The sequence below is a fragment of the Oncorhynchus gorbuscha genome, linkage group LG10 (genome assembly GCF_021184085.1).
Source record: "Oncorhynchus gorbuscha isolate QuinsamMale2020 ecotype Even-year linkage group LG10, OgorEven_v1.0, whole genome shotgun sequence".
Taxonomy (NCBI): domain Eukaryota; kingdom Metazoa; phylum Chordata; class Actinopteri; order Salmoniformes; family Salmonidae; genus Oncorhynchus; species Oncorhynchus gorbuscha.
In genome coordinates this window covers 97,283,221-97,308,804 of record NC_060182.1, presented here as the reverse complement: position 1 = coordinate 97,308,804, position 25,584 = coordinate 97,283,221, and the positions used below count along the sequence as shown (strand labels likewise).

At 47.7% G+C, this 25,584-nt stretch overlaps 1 protein-coding gene across 1 annotated transcript in view; it reads right to left on the bottom strand.

Annotated features, from left to right (window-relative positions):
* zmp:0000000662 (RING finger protein 145) overlaps positions 1-25,584 on the bottom strand; it is a 45,704-nt gene that overhangs the window by 2,143 nt on the left and 17,977 nt on the right. The window contains exons 8-12 of the mRNA XM_046367753.1: positions 21,474-21,656; positions 12,412-12,559; positions 12,187-12,286; positions 8,883-9,139; positions 5,595-6,583 (exon numbers count right to left, since the gene is read on the bottom strand). Of these exons, the coding sequence (XP_046223709.1) occupies positions 5,595-6,583; positions 8,883-9,139; positions 12,187-12,286; positions 12,412-12,559; positions 21,474-21,656 (1,677 nt within the window). The remainder of the gene's footprint in view (positions 1-5,594; positions 6,584-8,882; positions 9,140-12,186; positions 12,287-12,411; positions 12,560-21,473; positions 21,657-25,584) is intronic.

The following is a 25,584-nucleotide window of genomic DNA, read 5'->3' as shown; positions in this document are numbered from 1 at the left end:
GGGCACGACAAAACCTATTCCCCCTCAGGAACCTAAAAAGATTTGGCATGGGTCCTTAGATCCTCAAAAGGTTCTTCAGATGCACCATCGAGAGCATGACTGGTTGCATCACTGTTTGGTATGGCAACTGCTCAGTCTCCAACTGAAAGGCATCCTGCCATCCAGGAGATAGAAGCAGAGCTGCCATATCGGTCATGTCTTAGGAGATAGAAGCAGAGCTTCCATATCTGTCATGTCTTAGGAGATAGAAGCAGAGCTTCCATATCGGTCATGTCTTAGGAGATAGTAGTAGAGGTTCCATGTCTGTCGGGGCTTAGGAGATAGTAGCAGAGCTGCTATATCGGTCATGTCTTAGGAGATAGTAGTAGAGGTTCCATATCGGTCATGTCTTAGGAGATAGAAGCAGAGCTTCCATAACTGTCATGTCTTAGGAGATAGTAGCAGAGCTTCCATATCGGTCATGTCTTAGGAGATAGAAGCAGAGCTTCCATATCGGTCATGTCTTAGGAGATAGAAGCAGAGCTTCCATATCGGTCATGTCTTAGGAGATAGTAGCAGAGCTGTCATATCTGTCATGTCTTAGGAGATAGTAGCAGAGCTTCCATATCGGTCATGTCTTAGGAGATAGTAGCAGAGCTTCCATGTCTGTCATGTCTTAGGAGATAGAAGCAGAGATTCCATATCGGTCATGTCTTAGGAGATAGAAGCAGAGATTCCATATCGGTCATGTCTTAGGAGATAGTAGCCCAGTCAAAACTGTTCGCTGCTCTGGCCCCCCAATGGTGGAACAAACTCCTACACGACGCCAGGACAGCGGAGTCAATCACCACCTTCCGGAGACACCTGAAACCCCACCTCTTTAAGGAATACCTAGGATAGGATAAGTAATCCTTCTCACCCCCCCCCTTTAAGATTTAGATGCACTATTGTAAAGTGACTGTTCCACTGGATGTCATAAGGTGAATGCACCAATTTGTAAGTCGCTCTGGATAAGAGCGTCTGCTAAATGACTTAAATATGTAATGTAATGTAGTAGCAGAGCTTCCATATCGGTCATGTCTTAGGAGATCGAAGCAGAGCTCCATATCGGTCATGTCTTAGGAGATAGAAGCAGAGATTCCATATCGGTCATGTCTTAGGAGATAGTAGCAGAGATTCCATATCGGTCATGTCTTAGGAGATAGAAGCAGAGATTCCATATCGGTCATGTCTTAGGAGATAGTAGCAGAGCTTCCATAACTGTCATGTCTTAGGAGATAGTAGCAGAGCTTCCATATCTTTCGGGGCCTAGGAGATAGTAGCAGAGCTTCCATATCAGTCATGTCTTAGGAGATAGTAGTAGAGGTTCCATATCGGTCATGTCTTAGGAGATAGTAGCAGAGCTTCCATATCTGTCGGGGCCTAGGAGATAGTAGCAGAGCTTCCATATCTGTCGGGGCTTAGGAGATAGTAGTAGAGGTTCCATGTCTGTAGGGGCTTAGGAGATAGTAGTAGAGGTTCCATATCGGTCATGTCTTAGGAGATAGAAGCAGAGCTTCCATATCGGTCATGTCTTAGGAGATAGAAGCAGAGATTCCATATCGGTCATGTCTTAGGAGATAGAAGCAGAGATTCCATATCGGTCATGTCTTAGGAGATAGTAGCCCAGTCAAAACTGTTCGCTGCTCTGACCCCCAATGGTGGAACAAACTCCCTCACGACGCCAGGACAGCGGAGTCAATCACCACCTTCCGGAGACACCTGAAACCCCACCTCTTTAAGGAATACCTAGGATAGGATAAGTAATCCTTCTCACCCCCCCCCTTTAAGATTTAGATGCACTATTGTAAAGTGACTGTTCCACTGGATGTCATAAGGTGAATGCACCAATTTGTAAGTCGCTCTGGATAAGAGCGTCTGCTAAATGACTTAAATATGTAATGTAATGTAGTAGCAGAGCTTCCATATCGGTCATGTCTTAGGAGATCGAAGCAGAGCTTCCATATCTGTCGGGGCCTAGGAGATAGTAGCAGAGCTTCCATATCGGTCATGTCTTAGGAGATAGTAGCAGAGCTTCCATATCGGTCATGTCTTAGGAGATAGTAGCAGAGCTTCCATATCTGTCGGGGCCTAGGAGATAGTAGCAGAGCTTCAATATCGGTCATGTCTTAGGAGATAGTAGTAGAGGTTCCATATCGGTCATGTCTTAGGAGATAGTAGCAGAGCTTCCATATCTGTCGGGGCCTAGGAGATAGTAGCAGAGCTTCCATATCTGTCGGGGCCTAGGAGATAGTAGCAGAGCTTCCATATCGGTCATGTCTTAGGAGATAGTAGTAGAGGTTCCATATCGGTCATGTCTTAGGAGATAGTAGTAGAGGTTCCATATCGGTCATGTCTTAGGAGATAGTAGCAGAGCTTCCATATCTGTCGGGGCCTAGGAGATAGTAGCAGAGCTTCCATATCTGTCGGGGCTTAGGAGATAGTAGTAGAGGTTCCATGTCTGTCGGGGCTTAGGAGATAGTAGTAGAGGTTCCATATCTGTCGGGGCTTAGGAGATAGTAGCAGAGCTGCTATATCGGTCATGTCTTAGGAGATAGTAGTAGAGGTTCCATGTCTGTCGGGGCTTAGGAGATAGTAGTAGAGGTTCCATGTCTGTCGGGGCTTAGGAGATAGTAGTAGAGGTTCCATGTCTGTCGGGGCTTAGGAGATAGTAGTAGAGGTTCCATATCTGTCGGGGCTTAGGAGATAGTAGCAGAGTTGCTATATCGGTCATGTCTTAGGAGATAGTAGTAGAGGTTCCATATCTGTCGGGGCTTAGGAGATAGTAGCAGAGCTTCCATGTCTGTCGGGGCTTAGGAGATAGTAGTAGAGGTTCCATGTCTTTCGGGGCTTAGGAGATAGTAGCAGAGCTTCCATGTCTGTCATGTCTTAGGAGATAGTAGCAGAGCTTCCATGTCTGTCAGGAGATAGTAGCAGAGCTTCCATATCGGTCATGTCTTAGGAGATAGTAGCAGAGCTTCCATGTCTGTCATGTCTTAGGAGATAGTAGCAGAGCTTCCATATCGGTCATGTCTTAGGAGATAGTAGCAGAGGTTCCATATCTGTCGGGGCCTAGGAGATAGTAGCAGAGGTTCCATATCTGTCGGGGCCTAGGAGATAGTAGCAGAGCTTCCATATCTGTCGGGGCCTAGGAGATAGTAGCAGAGCTTCCATATCGGTCATGTCTTAGGAGATAGTAGCAGAGCTTCCATATCTGTCAGGGCTTAGGAGATAGTAGTAGAGGTTCCATATCTGTCGGGGCTTAGGAGATAGTAGTAGAGGTTCCATATCTGTCGGGGCTTAGGAGATAGTAGTAGAGGTTCCATATCTGTCGGGGCCTAGGAGATAGTAGCAGAGGTTCCATATCTGTCGGGGCTTAGGAGATAGTAGTAGAGGTTCCATATCTGTCGGGGCTTAGGAGATAGTAGCAGAGGTTCCATATCTGTCGGGGCTTAGGAGATAGTAGCAGAGGTTCCATATCTGTCGGGGCCATCTTATTCCATTTGTAATTGATATGATGCTTGAACGTCTTACTGGATTTCAATAACTTTACTATTTATGTATTAAAAATGATTCTTAACACTTAAAAATTCCTCACAATGTATAATTTATATCCTGATTTTAGAAGTTCATTGCCATGTTCATGATAAAATGTTTCGGCATGGCAATCATTTGAGTCACAGTTTTGGTAATTGATTAAGCATTAAAGGCATCATTGTTGTTGAGTAAAAAAACACTGTGTGTTTGAGTGAGAGGGAAAGAGACAGCGAGAGATAGTAATGACACCGTGAAATAAATCATTTGGCTCAACCAGTGTTTTTAATGTTAAAAAACAGCATTATTTTGTATCAGAAATGCAGACGCTCAGTCTATAAGAGAAAAATACATAAATTTGATATGGTTTTCATTTGTCTAGAGAAGTTGTCGTTGCCAATCATTCAACATGAGGGTTTTACTGTTTTACTTCTTTGATGTTGAATACTTGAGACCATGAAACATATACATGTTTTACTCTTCTTTGCTTTAAATAATGGTCAAAATATTTTAATATTTTAATTTTTATTCTCCCCAAATTATTATTCTTTTTTTTAGGAGGTAAGTTTTAACAGTCAAAATGTGATTTTTTTGGGGCGACAAACACTGAATTATGCATAGGGAACAGACAAAAGTGTTTCAAAATTAATATTTTTCCACTTAATTTTTTAAAAAACATTTGAAAATCTTATTCATCATTGACCCATACAGTATACCGCCCAGCCTTAATCTATAATTGTGCATTTCATAGATATCATTTCTTATCTTGGGTTTGACATGTTTGCCCCTAAATCCAATCCAGTACACACACCATTAATTAAATAACTAAATAAACACATGTATTATCAGACTGCCAGCTGAAAGGTAGGACATTCGTTTTCCAACGTTGTTTCACAAAAACAAAGCATTGTGGGGATTTTCAGTGGACTTCACCACTTCGCCAAGGTACTGTTGTGACGGAGTCCCTCCTCTGTTCTGTTGTGACGGAGTCCCTCCTCCTCCTCTGTTCTGTTGTGAAGGAGTCCCTCCTCCTCCTCTGTTCTGTTGTGACGGAGTCCCTCCTCCTCTGTTCTGTTGTGAAGGAGTCCCTCCTCCTCCTCTGTTCTGGTGTGACGGAGTCCCTCCTCCTCTGTTCTGTTGTGAAGGAGTCCCTCCTCCTCCTCTGTTCTGGTGTGACGGAGTCCCTCCTCCTCCTCTGTTCTGGTGTGACGGAGTCCCTCCTCCTCTGTTCTGGTGTGACGGAGTCCCTCCTCCTCCTCCGTTCTGGTGTGACGGAGTCCCTCCTCCTCCTCCGTTCTGTTGTGACGGAGTCCCTCCTCCTCCTCTGTTCTGTTGTGACGGAGTCCCTCCTCCTCCTCTGTTCTGTTGTGACGGAGTCCCTCCTCCTCCTCTGTTCTGTTGTGACGGAGTCCCTCCTCCTCCTCTGTTCTGGTGTGACGGAGTCCCTCCTCCTCCTCTGTTCTGGTGTGACGGAGTCCCTCCTCCTCCTCTGTTCTGTTGTGACGGAGTCCCTCCTCCTCCTCTGTTCTGACGGAGTCCCTCCTCCTCCTCTGTTCTGGTGTGACGGAGTCCCTCCTCCTCCTCTGTTCTGTTGTGACGGAGTCCCTCCTCCTCCTCTGTTCTGTTGTGACGGAGTCCCTCCTCCTCCTCTGTTCTGTTGTGACGGAGTCCCTCCTCCTCCTCTGTTCTGTGTGACGGAGTCCCTCCTCCTCCTCTGTTCTGTTGTGACGGAGTCCCTCCTCCTCCTCTGTTTTGTTGTGACGGAGTCCCTCCTCCTCCTCTGTTCTGTTGTGAAGGAGTCCCTCCTCCTCTGTTCTGTGTGACGGAGTCCCTCCTCCTCCTCTGTTCTGGTGTGACGGAGTCCCTCCTCCTCTGTTCTGGTGTGACGGAGTCCCTCCTCCTCCTCTGTTCTGGTGTGACGGAGTCCCTCCTCCTCTGTTCTGGTGTGACGGAGTCCCTCCTCCTCCTCTGTTCTGTTGTGACGGAGTCCCTCCTCCTCCTCTGTTTTGTTGTGACGGAGTCCCTCCTCCTCCTCTGTTCTGTTGTGAAGGAGTCCCTCCTCCTCTGTTCTGTTGTGACGGAGTCCCTCCTCCTCCTCTGTTCTGGTGTGACGGAGTCCCTCCTCCTCCTCTGTTCTGGTGTGACGGAGTCCCTCCTCCTCTGTTCTGGTGTTAGTAGAACTACTGCGTAGCCTAGATCTCTGTCGCCGGGTAGATTTAACATCCCAGGGCGTGTCCAGTTCTGATTGGCTTTCATCCTGCTGTGCATGTCCACCATCTAGAGTGTGTGACCGTGGTCGTCCCCTGTGTTCAGGGATCTGTTGCGTGACGTCTCCTATCCCGCTCACACTCTTAGACCTTGAGGTCTTTCTGGTCGTTGTCCCTGACATAGGTCCACATTGGTTTTCTCCTACAAGGTTGTTCTCAGTCCGGCAGTTCTCTCTAGCCCCATTCACTCTAGTCAATACTCTGCCATTCTGCTCTTTGGGAGCAGATTGCACCAACAGTCCTTTGATGGTGTAGTCAACCCCTTCACCGTTGTACCTGTTGGTAGGATGAGCTCCATCCCAAGGCTCCAGGTTCTGCTTCCCTGGACGAGGACTACCCCCAGAAGAGCGTGGCCTGACAAAGCCTACAAAGTCCCCAGTGGAGCTGAAGTGGAGATCCTGGACAGGTTTCCTAAGTGGGCGTCCCGTTCTGTCCTCTCTATCTGAACCACTGGTTCCCTCTCCCAGGCTCTCTGTCCCTTCCTGCTGATCTGGGGAGCCTGGGGACGGCAGGTTAGCTGGGGGCTGGTCCCTGCCTGGCGTCTGATCTCTGGAGAGTCTCCTCTCCTCTACCTGGCCTGGTCCAGTACCTCTAGAGGGCAGAGGAGCAGCCTGGAAGTCTCCTGCCGCGTGGGCTGGGGCTGGCGGGGTGGGGCGGACGGCCTGGTGGCACATGGGGCAAGTCTCCTGGACGTAGAGCCACTTACGCAGGCAGTTTCCATGGAAAAAATGTCCGCAGTACGTCAGCACGGCTGAGCTCATTTCCTGCAGAGGGAGAGATGTGTTTATTACTCTAATGAACGAACAAGAACTAACCAAGCTCAAAACCCTCTCCAAGCTCTAATAGAAACCTCTTTAACCAACTCTCTGAACCAGGGCTGTTCTGCTGCCCCTAACCAAGCTCAAAACCCTCTCCAAGCTCTAATAGAAACCTCTTTAACCAACTCTCTGAACCAGGGCTGTTCTGCTGCCCCTAACCAAGCTCAAAACCCTCTCCAAGCTCTAATAGAAACCTCTTTAACCAACTCTCTGAACCAGGGCTGTTCTGCTGCCCCTAACCAAGCTCAAAACCCTCTCCAAGCTCTAATAGAAACCTCTTTAACCAACTCTCTGAACCAGGGCTGTTCTGCTGCCCCTAACCAAGCTCAAAACCCTCGCCAAGCTCTAATAGAAACCTCTTTAACCAACTCTCTGAACCAGGGCTGTTCTGCTGCCCCTAACCAAGCTCAAAACCCTCTCCAAGCTCTAATAGAAACCTCTTTAACCAACTCTCTGAACCAGGGCTGTTCTGCTGCCCCTAACCAAGCTCAAGACCCTCTCCAAGCTCTAATAGAAACCTCTTTAACCAACTCTCTGAACCAGGGCTGTTCTGCTGCCCCTAACCAAGCTCAAAACCCTCTCCAAGCTCTAATAGAAACCTCTTTAACCAACTCTCTGAACCAGGGCTGTTCTGCTGCCCCTAACCAAGCTCAAAACCCTCTCCAAGCTCTAATAGAAACCTCTTTAACCAACTCTCTGAACCAGGGCTGTTCTGCTGCCCCTAACCAAGCTCAAAACCCTCTCCAAGCTCTAATAGAAACCTCTTTAACCAACTCTCTGAACCAGGGCTGTTCTGCTGCCCCTAACCAAGCTCAAAACCCTCTCCAAGCTCTAATAGAAACCTCTTTAACCAACTCTCTGAACCAGGGCTGTTCTGCTGCCCCTAACCAAGCTCAAAACCCTCTCCAAGCTCTAATAGAAACCTCTTTAACCAACTCTCTGAACCAGGGCTGTTCTGCTGCCCCTAACCAAGCTCAAAACCCTCTCCAAGCTCTAATAGAAACCTCTTTAACCAACTCTCTGAACCAGGGCTGTTCTGCTGCCCCTAACCAAGCTCAAAACCCTCGCCAAGCTCTAATAGAAACCTCTTTAACCAACTCTCTGAACCAGGGCTGTTCTGCTGCCCCAGATAAGACAAAAAAAAAAAAAAGACGTCTAAAATACGTATTTTCCGGACGTTGGGAATCAGGTTCATTTTTGGTTCTGAATGAAAGTTGAAACGACGTAATTTATAGAAGTCTATGTTTGAGGCAAATCAAGGCTGGTTCCCGACCAGACAAAATCGCAACCAAACATAGACATGGAATTCGACGTAGAAATCAAGTGTAGTCGGCCCGTGCTTTCTGAGGTACAGCCTACAGTGTTGACTGAAAATACATTTTAGGAATGTCTATCTATGTGTTAGGCCGACCTTTGGTAAAACACCAACAAAAATACGTCCAAAAGACATCGGCCGTGCTTACTGGGGTACACCCGTACATGTGGTAGGCCCGTACATGTGGTAGGCCCGTACATGTGGTAGGCCCGTACATGTGGTAGACCCGTACATGTGGTAGACCCGTACATGTGGTAGACCCGTACATGTGGTAGGCCCGTACATGTGGTAGACCCATCCATGTGGTAGACCCATCCATGTGGTAGACCCATACATGTGGTAGACCCATACATGTGGTAGACCCATACATGTGGTAGACCCATACATGTGGCAGACCCATACATGTGGCAGACCCATACATGTGGCAGACCCATACATGTGGCAGACCCATACATGTGGTAGACCCATACATGTGGTAGACCCATACATGTGGTAGACCCATACATGTGGTAGACCCATACATGTGGTAGACCCATACATGTGGTAGACCCGTACATGTGGTAGACCCGTACATGTGGTAGACCCATCCATGTGGTAGGCCCATACATGTGGTAGACCCATACATGTGGTAGACCCATACATGTGGTAGACCCATACATGTGGTAGACCCATACATGTGGTAGACCCGTACATGTGGTAGACCCGTACATGTGGTAGACCCGTACATGTGGTAGACCCATCCATGTGGTAGACCCATCCATGTGGTAGGCCCATACATGTGGTAGACCCATACATGTGGTAGACCCATACATGTGGTAGACCCATACATGTGGTAGACCCATACATGTGGCACTACTTTTGACCAGGGCCCATATAGAGAATAGGGTTGACATGTAGGACACATCATACAGCGTTTGATGACTGACTGACCTGGAAGCAAATGGCACAAACGTCGTTGTGTTGCTGCAGCTGATTGGCCGTGGCCCGGGGGAGGGAGTTGATCTTCTTGGCTGCTTCCTGTCTAAGCAGGAAGCTCCTCCAGCCGGTCTGGGCTCTGAGCCACACGTTGAAGTAGCAGTGTATAATGATAACTGAGGCACCCATCCAGCTCCACTCCCCAAACAGAGATTCCCAGGTCCCGTAGGCCACCACGCAGAGAGCCACAACGAACTCCAGCACGCGGCTGACTGGGAGTCACATTTGAGTCATTTTGCAGACTCTCTTACCCAGAGGGCCTTTACATACTGTAGCTCGGTACAACAACCACATCTCAGTCACAGTAAGTCAAACTTTCCACAATAAGGCAGCTATTAGCAAAGTCAGAGCTAGTATAACAAAGACAAGTGTTAGGACAGGTACAACATGACAGGACACTACAGGACAGGACACTATAGGACAGGTAAGTACAGGACAGGACACTATAGGACAGGTAAGTACAGGAAGGTACAGGACAGGACACTATAGGACAGGTAAGTACAGGAGGATACAGGACAGGACACTATAGGACAGGTAAGTACAGGAAGGTACAGGACAGGACACTATAGGACAGGTAAGTACAGGAGGATACAGGACAGGACACTATAGGACAGGTAAGTACAGGAGAGTACAGGACAGGACACTACAGGGCACTATAGGACAGGTAAGTACAGGAGAGTACAGGACCGGACACTACAGGACACTACAGGACACTATAGGACAGGTAAGTACAGGAGAGTACAGGACAGGACACTATAGGACAGGTAAGTACAGGTGGGTACAGGACAGGTAAGTACAGGACAGGTAAGTACAGGACAGGTAAGTACAGGACAGGTAAGTACAGGAGGGTACAGGACAGGAGAGTACAGGACAGGAGACTACAGGACAGGAGTGTACAGGACAGGAGGGTACAGGACAGGAGTGTACAGGACAGGTAAGTACAGGAGGGTACAGGGCAGGAGGGTACAGGACAGGTGAGTACAGGACAGGTAAGTACAGGACAGGTAAGTACAGGACAGGTAAGTACAGGAGGGTACAGGACAGGAGAGTACAGGACAGGAGAGTACAGGACAGGAGAGTACAGGACAGGAGAGTACAGGACAGGAGAGTACAGGACAGGTGAGTACAGGAGGGTACAGGACAGGTGTGTACAGGACAGGTAAGTACAGGACAGGTAAGTACAGGACAGGTAAGGACAGGAGAGTACAGGACAGGAGACTACAGGACAGGAGACTACAGGACAGGAGACTACAGGACAGGAGACTACAGGACAGGTAAGTACAGGACAGGTAAGTACAGGACAGGTAAGTACAGGACAGGTAAGTACAGGACAGGTAAGTACAGGAGGGTACAGGACAGGTGAGTACAGGACAGGTAAGTACAGGACAGGTAAGTACAGGAGGGTACAGGACAGGAGAGTACAGGACAGGAGACTACAGGACAGGAGTGTACAGGACAGGAGGGTACAGGACAGGAGGGTACAGGACAGGACAGTACAGGACAGGACAGTACAGGACAGGTAAGTACAGGACAGGTAAGTACAGGAGGGTACAGGACAGGAGAGTACAGGACAGGAGAGTACAGGACAGGAGAGTACAGGACAGGAGAGTACAGGACAGGAGAGTACAGGACAGGACAGGTGACTACAGGACAGGAGAGTACAGGACAGGACAGGTGTTTACAGGACAGGAGAGTACAGGACAGGTGACTACAGGACAGGAGAGTACAGGACAGGAGAGTACAGGACAGGAGAGTACAGGACAGGTGACTCCAGGACAGGTGACTACAGGAAAGGTGACTACATGACAGGTAAGTACAGGAGAGTACAGGACAGGTGACTACAGGACAGGTCACTACAGGACAGGAGTGTACAGGACAGGAGTTTACAGGACAGGAGATTACAGGACAGGAGTGTACAGGACAGGAGACTACAGGACAAGTGACTACAGGACAGGTGACTACAGGACAGGAGTGTACAGGACAGGAGGGTACAGGACAGGAGAGTACAGGACAGGTGACTACATGACAGGTAAGTACAGGAGGGTACAGGACAGGTGACTACAGGACAGGTGACTACAGGACAGGTGACTTACAGGACAGGAGGGTACAGGACAGGAGTTTACAGGACAGGAGTTTACAGGACAGGAGTGTACAGGACAGGAGTGTACAGGACAGGAGGGTACAGGACAGGAGGGTACAGGACAGGAGGGTACAGGACAGGAGGGTACAGGACAGGTAAGTACAGGACAGGTAAGTACAGGAGGGTACAGGACAGGAGAGTACAGGACAGGACAGTACAGGACAGGAGAGTACAGGACAGGTGACTACAGGACAGGAGAGTACAGGACAGGACAGGTGACTACAGGACAGGAGTTTACAGGACAGGAGAGTACAGGACAGGAGAGTACAGGACAGGAGAGTACAGGACAGGTGACTACAGGACAGGTGACTACATGACAGGTGAGTACAGGAGAGTACAGGACAGGTGACTACAGGACAGGAGTTTACAGGACAGGAGTTTACAGGACAGGAGTTTACAGGACAGGAGAGTACAGGACAGGTGACTACAGGACAGGAGTTTACAGGACAGGAGTGTACAGGACAGGAGGGTACAGGACAGGAGAGTACAGGACAGGTGACTACATGACAGGTAAGTACAGGAGGGTACAGGACAGGTGACTACAGGACAGGAGAGTACAGGACAGGTGACTACAGGACAGGACAGTACAGGACAGGAGAGTACAGGACAGGACAGGAGTGTACAGGACAGGAGGGTACAGGACAGGAGGGTACAGGACAGGTGACTACAGGACAGGTAAGTACAGGAGGGTACAGGACAGGAGAGTACAGGACAGGAGGGTACAGGACAGGAGGGTACAGGACAGGAGAGTACAGGACAGGTGACTACAGGACAGGAGAGCACAGGACAGGACAGGAGTGTACAGGACAGGAGGGTACAGGACAGGTGACTACAGGACAGGTAAGTACAGGAGGGTACAGGACAGGTGACTACAGGACAGGTAAGTACAGGAGTGTACAGGACAGGAGGGTACAGGACAGGTGACTACAGGACAGGAGAGTACAGGACAGGTGTCGACAGGACAGTACAGGACAGGAGAGCACAGGACAAGTAAGTACTGGAGGGTACAGGACAGGAGGGTACAGGACAGGTGGATACAGGACAGGACAGTACAGGACAGGGGACTACAGGACAGGAGTGTACAGGACAGGGGACTACAGGACAGGTATTTTGTGTTACCTGCATTGACCCAATAGATGATCTCATCCAGGCTGTCTATAGGGTCGCTACAGGACAGCTCAACCATGAAGAGGGAGTAGATCAGCAAGGTACCTGTCACCTGGGAGACCAGCCAACAACAACAACAACAAGTCTAGCATTCATTTCTAAACTGAGAAAAATGCGGTTTACTTCAGAGAAAAGGAGCCTGTTAAGAGATGACTCCTACAGTTATGTGAGTCTTACCTGCAGAGAGGTGAGCATGCAGCTGGAGACCAGGATGAGGAGCCAGAAGTCCATGTGGAAGAACTGGGAGATTTTATATGCCATGTATCCTGGAAACACCAGCAGGACCAGACACATACTGAGACCTCTGAAGTGTTTCCATAGACTCCTACAGGGAGAGAGAGAGGTAGAGAGAGAGAGAGAGAGAGAGAGGTAGAGAGAGAGAGGAGAGGTAGAGAGAGAGAGAGAGAGGAGAGGAGAGAGAGGAGAGGAGAGAGAGAGAGAGAGTAGAGGAAAGAGAGGGAGAGAGAGAGAGGTAGAGAGAAAGAGAGGAAGAGAGAGGTAGAGAGAGAGAAAGAGAGGGAGAGAGAGGGGAAGAGAGTGTAGAGAGAGGTAGTAGAGAGTAGAGGAGAGGGACTAGAGAGAGGTAGAGAGAGGAGAGGTGAGAGACAGGACAGGAGAGGTAGAGAGAGAGGTGTAGAGAAAGAGAGGGAGAGAGAGAGAGAGGAAGAGAGAGAAAGAGAGGGAGAGAGAGAGAGAGGAAGAGAGAGAAGAGGCAGAGAGAGAGAGAGACAGAGAGAGGAAGAGAGAGAAAGAGGACAGAGAGAGAAGATAAAGGCAGAGAGAGAGAACGGAGACGGAGAGAAAGAGGTCATCACCATAAACTCCTATAGACACAGAGCGAGAGAGAGGAAGGACATCACTGGTCTCTTACCATAACTACAGAGAGAGGAAGAGGAAGGACATCACTGGTCTCTTACCATAACTACAGAGAGAGGAAGAGGAAGGGCATCACTGGTCTCTTACCATAACTACAGAGAGAGGAAGAGGAAGGACATCACTGGTCTCTTACCATAACTACAGAGAGAGGAAGGGCATCACTGGTCTCTTACCATAACTACAGAGAGAGGAAGAGCATCACTGGTCTCTTACCATAACTACAGAGAGAGGAAGAGGAAGGACATCACTGGTCTCTTACCATAACTACAGAGAGAGGAAGAGGAAGGACATCACTGGTCTCTTACCATAACTACAGAGAGAGGAAGAGGAAGGGCATCACTGGTCTCTTACCATAACTACAGAGAGAGGAAGAGGAAGGACATCACTGGTCTCTTACCATAACTACAGAGAGAGGAAGAGGAAGGACATCACTGGTCTCTTACCATAACTACAGAGAGAGGAAGAGCATCACTGGTCTCTTACCATAACTACAGAGAGAGGAAGAGGAAGGGCATCACTGGTCTCTTACCATAACTACAGAGAGAGGAAGAGGAAGGACATCACTGGTCTCTTACCATAACTACAGAGAGAGGAAGAGGAAGGACATCACTGGTCTCTTACCATAACTACAGAGAGAGGAAGGACATCACTGGTCTCTTACCATAACTACAGAGAGAGGAAGAGGAAGGACATCACTGGTCTCTTACCATAACTACAGAGAGAGGAAGAGGAAGGGCATCACTGGTCTCTTACCATAACTACAGAGAGAGGAAGAGGACAGGACATCACTGGTCTCTTACCATAACTACAGAGAGAGGAAGAGGAAGGACATCACTGGTCTCTTACCATAACTACAGAGAGGAAGAGGAAGGCATCACTGGTCTCTTACCATAACTACAGAGAGAGGAAGAGGAAGGACATCACTGGTCTCTTACCATAACTACAGAGAGAGGAAGGACATCACTGGGTCTCTTATCATAACTACAGAGAGAGGAAGGGCATCACTGGTCTTACCATAACTACAGAGAGAGGAAGAGGGGCATCACTGGTCTCTTACCATAACTACAGAGAGAGGAAGAGGAAGGACATCACTGGTCTCTTACCATAACTACAGAGAGAGGAAGGACATCACTGGTCTCTTATCATAACTACAGAGAGAGGAAGAGGAAGGACATCACTGGTCTCTTACCATAACTACAGAGAGAGGAAGAGGAAGGACATCACTGGTCTCTTACCATAACTACAGAGAGAGGAAGAGGAAGGACATCACTGGTCTCTTACCATAACTACAGAGAGAGGAAGAGGAAGGACATCACTGGTCTCTTACCATAACTACAGAGAGAGGAAGAGGAAGGCATCACTGGTCTCAGGACCATAACTACAGGATTTTCACTGGTCTTACATAACTACAGAGAGAGGAAGAGGAAGGACATCACTGGTCTCTTACCATAACTACAGAGAGGAAGAGGAAGGACATCACTGGTCTCTTACCATAACTACAGAGAGAGGAAGAGGAAGGACATCACTGGTCTCTTACCATAACTACAGAGAGAGGAAGAGGAAGGACATCACTGGTCTCTTACCATAACTACAGACAAGAGGAAGGACATCACTGGTCTCTTACCATAACTACAGAGAGAGGAAGAGGAAGGACATCACTGGTCTCTTACCATAACTACAGAGAGAGGAAGAGGAAGGGCATCACTGGTCTCTTACCATAACTACAGAGAGAGGAAGGACATCACTGGTCTCTTATCATAACTACAGAGAGAGGAAGAGCATCACTGGTCTCTTACCATAACTACAGAGAGAGGAAGAGGAAGGACATCACTGGTCTCTTACCATAACTACAGAGAGAGGAAGAGGAAGGACATCACTGGTCTCTTACCATAACTACAGAGAGAGGAAGTCTCTTAGGAAGGACATCACTGGTCTCTTACCATAACTACAGAGAGAGGAAGAGGAAGGGCATCACTGGTCTCTTACCATAACTACAGAGAGAGGAAGAGGAAGGACATCACTGGTCTCTTATCATAACTACAGAGAGAGGAAGAGGAAGGACATCACTGGTCTCTTACCATAACTACAGAGAGAGGAAGAGGAAGGGCATCACTGGTCTCTTACCATAACTACAGAGAGAGAGAGGAGAGGAAGACATCACTGGTCTCTTACCATAACTACAGAGAGAGGAAGAGGAAGGACATCACTGGTCTCTTACCATAACTACAGAGAGAGGAAGAGGAAGGGCATCACTGGTCTCTTACCATAACTACAGAGAGAGGAAGAGGAAGGACATCACTGGTCTCTTATCATAACTACAGAGAGAGGAAGGACATCACTGGTCTCTTACCATAACTACAGAGAGAGGAAGAGGAAGGGCATCACTGGTCTCTTACCATAACTACAGAGAGAGGAAGAGCATCACTGGTCTCTTACCATAACTACAGAGAGAGGAAGAGGAAGGACATCACTGGTCTCTTATCATAACTACAGAGAGAGGAAGGACATCACTGGTCTCTTACCATAACTACAGAGAGAGGAAGGGCATCACTGGTCTCTTATCATAACTACAGAGAGAGGAAGAGGAAGGACATCACTGGTCTCTTACCATAACTACAGAGAGAGGAAGAGGAAGGGCATCACTGGTCTCTTACCATAACTACAGAGAGAGGAAGAGGAAGGGCATCACTGGTCTCTTACCATAACTACAGAGAGAGGAAGAGGAAGGACATCACTGGTCTCTTACCATAACTACAGAGAGAGGAAGAGGAAGGACATCACTGGTCTCTTACCATAACTACAGAGAGAGGAAGAGGAAGGACATCACTGGTCTCTTACCATAACTACAGAGAGAGGAAGAGGAAGGACATCACTGGTCTCTTACCATAACTACAGAGAGAGGAAGAGGAAGGGCATCACTGGTCTCTTACCATAACTACAGAGAGAGGAAGAGGAAGGCATCACTGGTCTCTTACCATAACTACAGAGAGAGGAAGAGGAAGGACATCACTGGTCTCTTACCATAACTACAGAGAGAGGAAGGACATCACTGGTCTCTTACCATAACTACAGAGAGAGGAAGAGGAAGGACATCACTGGTCTCTTACCATAACTACAGAGAGAGGAAGAGGAAGGACATCACTGGTCTCTTACCATAACTACAGAGAGAGGAAGAGGAAGGACATCACTGGTCTCTTACCATAACTACAGAGAGAGGAAGAGGAAGGGCATCACTGGTCTCTTACCATAACTACAGAGAGAGGAAGAGGAAGGACATCACTGGTCTCTTACCATAACTACAGAGAGAGGAAGAGGAAGGACATCACTGGTCTCTTACCATAACTACAGAGAGAGGAAGAGGAAGGGCATCACTGGTCTCTTACCATAACTACAGAGAGAGGAAGGAGCATCACTGGTCTCTTACCATAACTACAGAGAGAGGAAGAGGAAGGACATCACTGGTCTCTTACCATAACTACAGAGAGAGGAAGAGGAAGGACATCACTGGTCTCTTACCATAACTACAGAGAGAGGAAGAGGAAGGACATCACTGGTCTCTTACCATAACTACAGAGAGAGGAAGAGGAAGGACATCACTGGTCTCTTACCATAACTACAGAGAGAGGAAGAGGAAGGACATCACTGGTCTCTTACCATAACTACAGAGAGAGGAAGAGGAAGGGCATCACTGGTCTCTTACCATAACTACAGAGAGAGGAAGAGGAAGGACATCACTGGTCTCTTACCATAACTACAGAGAGAGGAAGGACATCACTGGTCTCTTATCATAACTACAGAGAGAGGAAGGACATCACTGGTCTCTTATCATAACTACAGAGAGAGGAAGAGGAAGGGCATCACTGGTCTCTTACCATAACTACAGAGAGAGGAAGAGGAAGGGCATCACTGGTCTCTTACCATAACTACAGAGAGAGGAAGGACATCACTGGTCTCTTACCATAACTACAGAGAGAGGAAGAGGAAGGACATCACTGGTCTCTTACCATAACTACAGAGAGAGGAAGAGGAAGGGCATCACTGGTCTCTTACCATAACTACAGAGAGAGGAAGAGCATCACTGGTCTCTTACCATAACTACAGAGAGAGGAAGAGGAAGGACATCACTGGTCTCTTACCATAACTACAGAGAGAGGAAGAGGAAGGACATCACTGGTCTCTTACCATAACTACAGAGAGAGGAAGAGGAAGGGCATCACTGGTCTCTTACCATAACTACAGAGAGAGGAAGAGCATCACTGGTCTCTTATCATAACTACAGAGAGAGGAAGAGGAAGGACATCACTGGTCTCTTACCATAACTACAGAGAGAGGAAGAGGAAGGACATCACTGGTCTCTTACCATAACTACAGAGAGAGGAAGAGCATCACTGGTCTCTTACCATAACTACAGAGAGAGGAAGAGGAAGGACATCACTGGTCTCTTATCATAACTACAGAGAGAGGAAGGACATCACTGGTCTCTTACCATAACTACAGAGAGAGGAAGAGCATCACTGGTCTCTTACCATAACTACAGAGAGAGGAAGAGGAAGGACATCACTGGTCTCTTACCATAACTACAGAGAGAGGAAGGACATCACTGGTCTCTTACCATAACTACAGAGAGAGGAAGAGGAAAGACATCACTGGTCTCTTATCATAACTACAGAGAGAGGAAGAGGAAGGGCATCACTGGTCTCTTACCATAACTACAGAGAGAGGAAGGACATCACTGGTCTCTTACCATAACTACAGAGAGAGGAAGAGGAAGGACATCACTGGTCTCTTATCATAACTACAGAGAGAGGAAGAGGAAGGGCTTCACTGGTCTCTTACCATAACTACAGAGAGAGGAAGAGGAAGGGCATCACTGGTCTCTTACCATAACTACAGAGAGAGGAAGAGGAAGGGCTTCACTGGTCTCTTACCATAACTACAGAGAGAGGAAGAGGAAGGGCATCACTGGTCTCTTACCATAACTACAGAGAGAGGAAGAGGAAGGACATCACTGGTCTCTTATCATAACTACAGAGAGAGGAAGAGGAAGGGCTTCACTGGTCTCTTACCATAACTACAAGGACAGCAACCCTGAGTTGGTATAGCATGGCACTTGCAGGGTTGTGGGTTCGATTCCCACGGGGGATCAGTATGAAAGATGTATCCCTCACTACTGCTAAATGACAAAAAAAATGTGTGGATATTGACAGAAGTCACCGTTGACAGACAGGAGTCGTGATCCACTGAAAACGGTATAAAATGAAACTTCCATTGAACCTGTTGGCCGTGACTCGTTGTTCTCAAACAAACCTAATCTACATGAGTCACGTGCTGAATACAACAGGTGTAGTAGACCTTACAGTGAAATGCTGAATACAACAGGTGTAGTAGACCTTACAGTGAAATGCTGAATACAACAGGTGTAGTAGACCTTACAGTGAAATGCTGAATTACAACAGGTGTAGTAGACCTCACAGTGAAATGCTGAATACAACAGGTGTAGTAGACCTCACAGTGAAATGCTGAATACAACAGGTGTAGTAGACCTCACAGTGAAATGCTGAATACAACAGGTGTAGTAGAACAGTGAAATGCTGAATACAACAGGTGTAGTAGACCTTACAGTGAAATGCTGAATACAACAGGTGTAGTAGACCTCACAGTGAAATGCTGAATACAACAGGTGTAGTAGACCTTACAGTGAAATGCTGAATACAACAGGTGTAGTAGACCTCACAGTGAAATGCTGAATACAACAGGTGTAGTAGACCTTACAGTGAAATGCTGAATACAACAGGTGTAGTAGACCTTACAGTGAAATGCTGAATACAACAGGTGTAGTAGACCTTACAGTGAAATGCTGAATACAACAGGTGTAGTAGACCTTACAGTGAAATGCTGAATACAACAGGTGTAGTAGACCTCACAGTGAAATGCTAAATACAACAGGTGTAGTAGACCTTACAGTGAAATGCTGAATACAACAGGTGTAGTAGACCTCACAGTGAAATGCTGAATACAACAGGTGTAGTAGACCTTACAGTGAAATGCTGAATACAACAGGTGTAGTAGACCTCACAGTGAAATGCTGAATACAACAGGTGTAGTAGACCTCACAGTGAAATGCTGAATACAACAGGTGTAGTAGACCTTACAGTGAAATGAATACAACAGGTGTGTAGACCTTACAGTGAAATGCTGAATACAACAGGTGTAGTAGACCTTACAGTGAAATGCTGAATTACAACAGGTGTAGTAGACCTTACAGTGAAATGCTGAATACAACAGGTGTAGTAGACCTCACAGTGAAATGCTGAATACAACAGGTGTAGTAGACCTTACAGTGAAATGCTGAATACAACAGGTGTAGTAGACCTCACAGTGAAATGCTGAATACAACAGGTGTAGTAGACCTTACAGTGAAATGCTGAATACAACAGGTGTAGTAGACCTTACAGTGAAATGCTGAATACAACAGGTGTAGTAGACCTCACAGTGAAATGCTGAATACAACAGGTGTAGTAGACCTTACAGTGAAATGCTGAATACAACAGGTGTAGTAGACCTCACAGTGAAATGCTGAATACAACAGGTGTAGTAGACCTCACAGTGAAATGTTTACTTACAGGCCCTTTATTAACCAACAGTGCACTTCAAGAAATACAGTTCAGAAAACATTTACCAACTACAGTAAAACATTATATAAAGTCACAGAATAAAATAACGAAGCGATATACAGTGTACAGGGTTATAGGTTAGTTGAGGTAATTTACACATGTAAGTAGCGGTGAAGTAACTATGCATAGATAATAAATAGCAGCAGTGTACAATGTAAATTGTCAGGTGACCATTTGATTCATTGTTCAGCAGCCTTATGGCTTGGAGGGGGGGGTAGAGAATCAGTGTACAACGATACATACGATTTTGTGCCAGAACATGAGACACTGCTCTTAAGCTTGGCTATTGACTGTACCTGTTTCTAGACCCCCACCCCCCCAGGTCCAGGATGATGGGGTTAGACTGTACCTGTTTCTAGACCCCCACCCCCCCAGGGCCAGGATGATGGGGTTAGACTGTACCTGTTTCTAGACCCCCACCCCCCCAGGGCCAGGATGATGGGGTTAGACTGTACCTGTTTCTAGACCCCCACCCCCCCAGGGCCAGGATGATGGGGTTAGACTGTATCTGTTTCTAGACACCCCCAGGGCCAGGATGATGGGGTTAGACTGTATCTGTTTCTAGACACCCCCAGGGCCAGGATGATGGGGTTAGACTGTACCTGTTTCTAGACACCCCCAGGGCCAGGATGATGGGGTTAGACTGTACCTGTTTCTAGACGCCCCCCAGGGCCAGGGGTTAGACTGTACCTGTTTCTAGACGCCCCCCAGGGCCAGGGGTTAGACTGTACCTGTTTCTAGACACCCCCAGGGCCAGGGGTTAGACTGTACCTGTTTCTAGACACCCCCAGGGCCAGGATGATGGGGTTGGACTGTACCTGTTTCTAGACACCCCCAGGGCCAGAATGATGGGGTTAGACTATACCTGTTTCTAGACGCCCCCCAGGGCCAGGGGTTAGACTGTACCTGTTTCTAGACACCCCCCAGGTCCAGGATGATGGGGTTAGACTGTACCTGTTTCTAGACGCCCCCCAGGTCCAGGATGATGGGGTTAGACTGTACCTGTTTCTAGACACCCCCAGGGCCAGGATGATGGGGTTAGACTATACCTGTTTCTAGACGCCCCCCAGGTCCAGGATGATGGGGTTAGACTGTACCTGTTTCTAGACACCCCCCCAGGGCCAGGATGATGGGGTTAGACTGTACCTGTTTCTAGACACCCCCCCAGGGCCAGGATGATGGGGTTAGACTATACCTGTTTCTAGACGCCCCCCAGGGCCAGGGGTTAGACTGTACCTGTTTCTAGACGCCCCCCAGGGCCAGGGGTTAGACTGTACCTGTTTCTAGACACCCCCCAGGTCCAGGATGATGGGGTTAGACTGTACCTGTTTCTAGACGCCCCCCAGGTCCAGGATGATGGGGTTAGACTGTACCTGTTTCTAGACACCCCCAGGGCCAGGATGATGGGGTTAGACTATACCTGTTTCTAGACGCCCCCCAGGTCCAGGATGATGGGGTTAGACTGTACCTGTTTCTAGACACCCCCCCAGGGCCAGGATGATGGGGTTAGACTGTACCTGTTTCTAGACACCCCCCCAGGGCCAGGATGATGGGGTTAGACTATACCTGTTTCTAGACGCCCCCCAGGGCCAGGGGTTAGACTGTACCTGTTTCTAAACGCCCCCCAGGGCCAGGGGTTAGACTGTACCTCTTTCTAGACACCCCCAGGGCCAGGGGGTAAGACTGTACCTGTTTCTAGATGCCCCCAGGGCCAGGATGATGGGGTCTGTGATCTCTATCATGGACTGCAGAGTGGATGTGACGACGATGAAGAGGATGATACTGAGGAGGAAGGTGCGTTGCAGAGCCTGCATGTCTAAAAGACCCGTCTGAAGAGCCAGCAGCAGCAACGTTACCCCCTCAGTCACACCTCTGGTGGGGGAGACACACACACACGCGCACAGACACAGACACAGACACAGACACACACACACACACACACACACACACACACACACACACACACACACACACACACACACACACACACACACACACACACACACACACACACACACACACACACACACACACACACACTTGTAATGGTGCTCCTGAGAGGAATTCAACACATAATGAAACAGAGTCAATAAGTATTGCTGATTCTGTATTCCCTCTATAGTGCACTGCAGAAGAGAATAGGGTCCTGGTCAACAGTAGTGTTCTATATAGGGTCCTGGTCAACAGTAGTGTTCTATATAGGGTCCTGGTCTACAGTAGTGTTCTATATAGGGTCCTGGTCTACAGTAGTGTTCTATATAGGGTCCTGGTCTACAGTAGTGTTCTATATAGGGTCCTGGTCTACAGTAGTGTTCTATATAGGGTCCTGGTCTACAGTAGTGTTCTATATAGGGTCCTGGTCAACAGTAGTGTTCTATATAGGGTCCTGGTCTACAGTAGTGTTCTATATAGGGAATAGGGTCCTGGTCTACAGTAGTGTTCTATATAGGGTCCTGGTCTACAGTAGTGTTCTATATAGGGAATAGGGTCCTGGTCTACAGTAGTGTTCTATATAGGGAATAGGGTCCTGGTCAACAGTAGTGTTCTATATAGGGTCCTGGTCAACAGTAGTGTTCTATATAGGGAATAGGGTCCTGGTCTACAGTAGTGTTCTATATAGGGAATAGGGTCCTGGTCAACAGTAGTGTTCTATATAGGGTCCTGGTCTACAGTAGTGTTCTATATAGGGTCCTGGTCTACAGTAGTGTTCTATATAGGGTCCTGGTCTACAGTAGTGTTCTATATAGGGTCCTGGTCTACAGTAGTGTTCTATATAGGGTCCTGGTCAACAGTAGTGTTCTATATAGGGAATAGGGTCCTGGTCTACAGTAGTGTTCTATATAGGGAATAGGGTCCTGGTCAACAGGAGTGTTCTATATAGGGTCCTGGTCTACAGTAGTGTTCTATATAGGGTCCTGGTCTACAGTAGTGTTCTATATAGGGTCCTGGTCTACAGTAGTGTTCTATATAGTGTCCTGGTCAACAGTAGTGTTCTATATAGGGTCCTGGTCTACAGTAGTGTTCTATATAGGGTCCTGGTCAACAGTAGTGTTCTATATAGGGTCCTGGTCTACAGTAGTGTTCTATATAGGGAATAGGGTCCTGGTCTACAGTAGTGTTCTATATAGGGTCCTGGTCTACAGTAGTGTTCTATATAGGGAATAGGGTCCTGGTCTACAGTAGTGTTCTATATAGGGTCCTGGTCTACAGTAGTGTTCTATATAGGGTCCTGGTCTACAGTAGTGTTCTATATAGTGTCCTGGTCAACAGTAGTGTTCTATATAGGGTCCTGGTCTACAGTAGTGTTCTATATAGGGTCCTGGTCAACAGTAGTGTTCTATAGGGAATAGGGTCCTGGTCTACAGTAGTGTTCTATAGGGAATAGGGCCCTGGTCTACAGTAGTGTTCTATATAGGGTCCTGGTCTACAGTAGTGTTCTATATAGGGTCCTGGTCTACAGTAGTGTTCTATATAGGGTCCTGGTCAACAGTAGTGTTCTATATAGGGTCCTGGTCTACAGTAGTGTTCTATATAGGGAATAGGGTCCTGGTCTACAGTAATGTTCTATATAGGGTCCTGGTCTACAGTAGTGTTCTATATAGGGTCCTGGTCAACAGTAGTGTACTATATAGGGTCCTGGTCTACAGTAGTGTTCTATATAGGGTCCTGGTCTACAGTAGTGTTCTATATAGGGTCCTGGTCAACAGTAGTGTTCTATATAGGGAATAGGGTCCTGGTCTACAGTAGTGTTCTATATAGGGAATAGGGTCCTGGTCAACAGGAGTGTTCTATATAGGGTCCTGGTCTACAGTAGTGTTCTATATAGGGTCCTGGTCTACAGTAGTGTTCTATATAGGGTCCTGGTCTACAGTAGTGTTCTATATAGTGTCCTGGTCAACAGTAGTGTTCTATATAGGGTCCTGGTCTACAGTAGTGTTCTATATAGGGTCCTGGTCAACAGTAGTGTTCTATATAGGGTCCTGGTCTACAGTAGTGTTCTATATAGGGAATAGGGTCCTGGTCTACAGTAGTGTTCTATATAGGGTCCTGGTCTACAGTAGTGTTCTATATAGGGAATAGGGTCCTGGTCTACAGTAGTGTTCTATATAGGGTCCTGGTCTACAGTAGTGTTCTATATAGGGTCCTGGTCTACAGTAGTGTTCTATATAGTGTCCTGGTCAACAGTAGTGTTCTATATAGGGTCCTGGTCTACAGTAGTGTTCTATATAGGGTCCTGGTCAACAGTAGTGTTCTATATAGGGTCCTGGTCTACAGTAGTGTTCTATATAGGGAATAGGGTCCTGGTCAACAGTAGTGTTCTATATAGGGCCCTGGTCTACAGTAGTGTTCTATATAGGGTCCTGGTCTACAGTAGTGTTCTATATAGGGTCCTGGTCTACAGTAGTGTTCTATATAGGGTCCTGGTCAACAGTAGTGTTCTATATAGGGTCCTGGTCTACAGTAGTGTTCTATATAGGGAATAGGGTCCTGGTCTACAGTAATGTTCTATATAGGGTCCTGGTCTACAGTAGTGTTCTATATAGGGTCCTGGTCAACAGTAGTGTACTATATAGGGTCCTGGTCTACAGTAGTGTTCTATATAGGGTCCTGGTCTACAGTAGTGTTCTATATAGGGTCCTGGTCAACAGTAGTGTACTATATAGGGTCCTGGTCAACAGTAGTGTACTATATAGGGTCCTGGTCAACAGTAGTGTTCTATATAGGGTCCTGGTCAACAGTAGTGTTCTATATAGGGTCCTGGTCTACAGTAGTGTTACATTTACATTTAAGTCATTTAGCAGACGCTCTTATCCAGAGCGACTTACAAATTGGTGCATTCACCTTATGACATCCAGTGGAACAGCCACTTTACAATAGTGCATCTAAATATTTTAAGGGGGGGGAGGGGGGGTGAGAAGGATTACTTTATCCTATCCTAAGTATTCCTTAAAGAGGTGGGGTTTCAGGTGTCTCCGGAAGGTGGTGATTGACTCCGCTGTCCTGGCGTCGTGAGGGAGTTTGTTCCACCATTGGGGAGCCAGAGCAGCGAACAGTTTTGACTGGGCTGAGCGGGAACTGTACTTCCTCAGTGGTAGGGAGACGAGCAGGCCAGAGGTGGATGAACGCAGTGCCCTTATTTGGGTGTAGGGCCTGATCAGAGCCTGGAGGTACTGAGGTGCCGTTCCCCTCACAGCTCCGTAGGCAAGCACCATGGTCTTGTAGCGGATGCGAGCTTCAACTGGAAGCCAGTGGAGAGAGCGGAGGAGCGGGGTGACGTGAGAGAACTTGGGAAGGTTGAACACTAGACGGGCTGCGGCGTTCTGGATGAGTTGTAGGGGTTTAATGGCACAGGCAGGGAGCCCAGCCAACAGCGAGTTGCAGTAATCCAGACGGGAGATGACAAGTGCCTGGATTAGGACCTGCGCCGCTTCCTGTGTGAGGCAGGGTCGTACTCTGCGGATGTTGTAGAGCATGAACCTACAGGAACGTGCCACCGTCTTGATGTTAGTTGAGAACGACAGGGTGTTGTCCAGGATCACACCAAGGTTCTTAGCGCTCTGGGAGGAGGACACAATGGAGTTGTCAACCGTGATGGCGAGATCATGGAACGGGCAGTCCTTCCCGGGAGGAAGAGCAGCTCCGTCTTGCCGAAGTTCAGCTTGAGGTGGTGATCCGTCATCCACACTGATATGTCTGCCAGACATGCAGAGATGCGGTCGCCACCTGGTCATCAGAAGGGGGAAAGGAGAAGATTAATTGTGTGTCGTCTGCATAGCAATGATAGGAGAGACCATGTGAG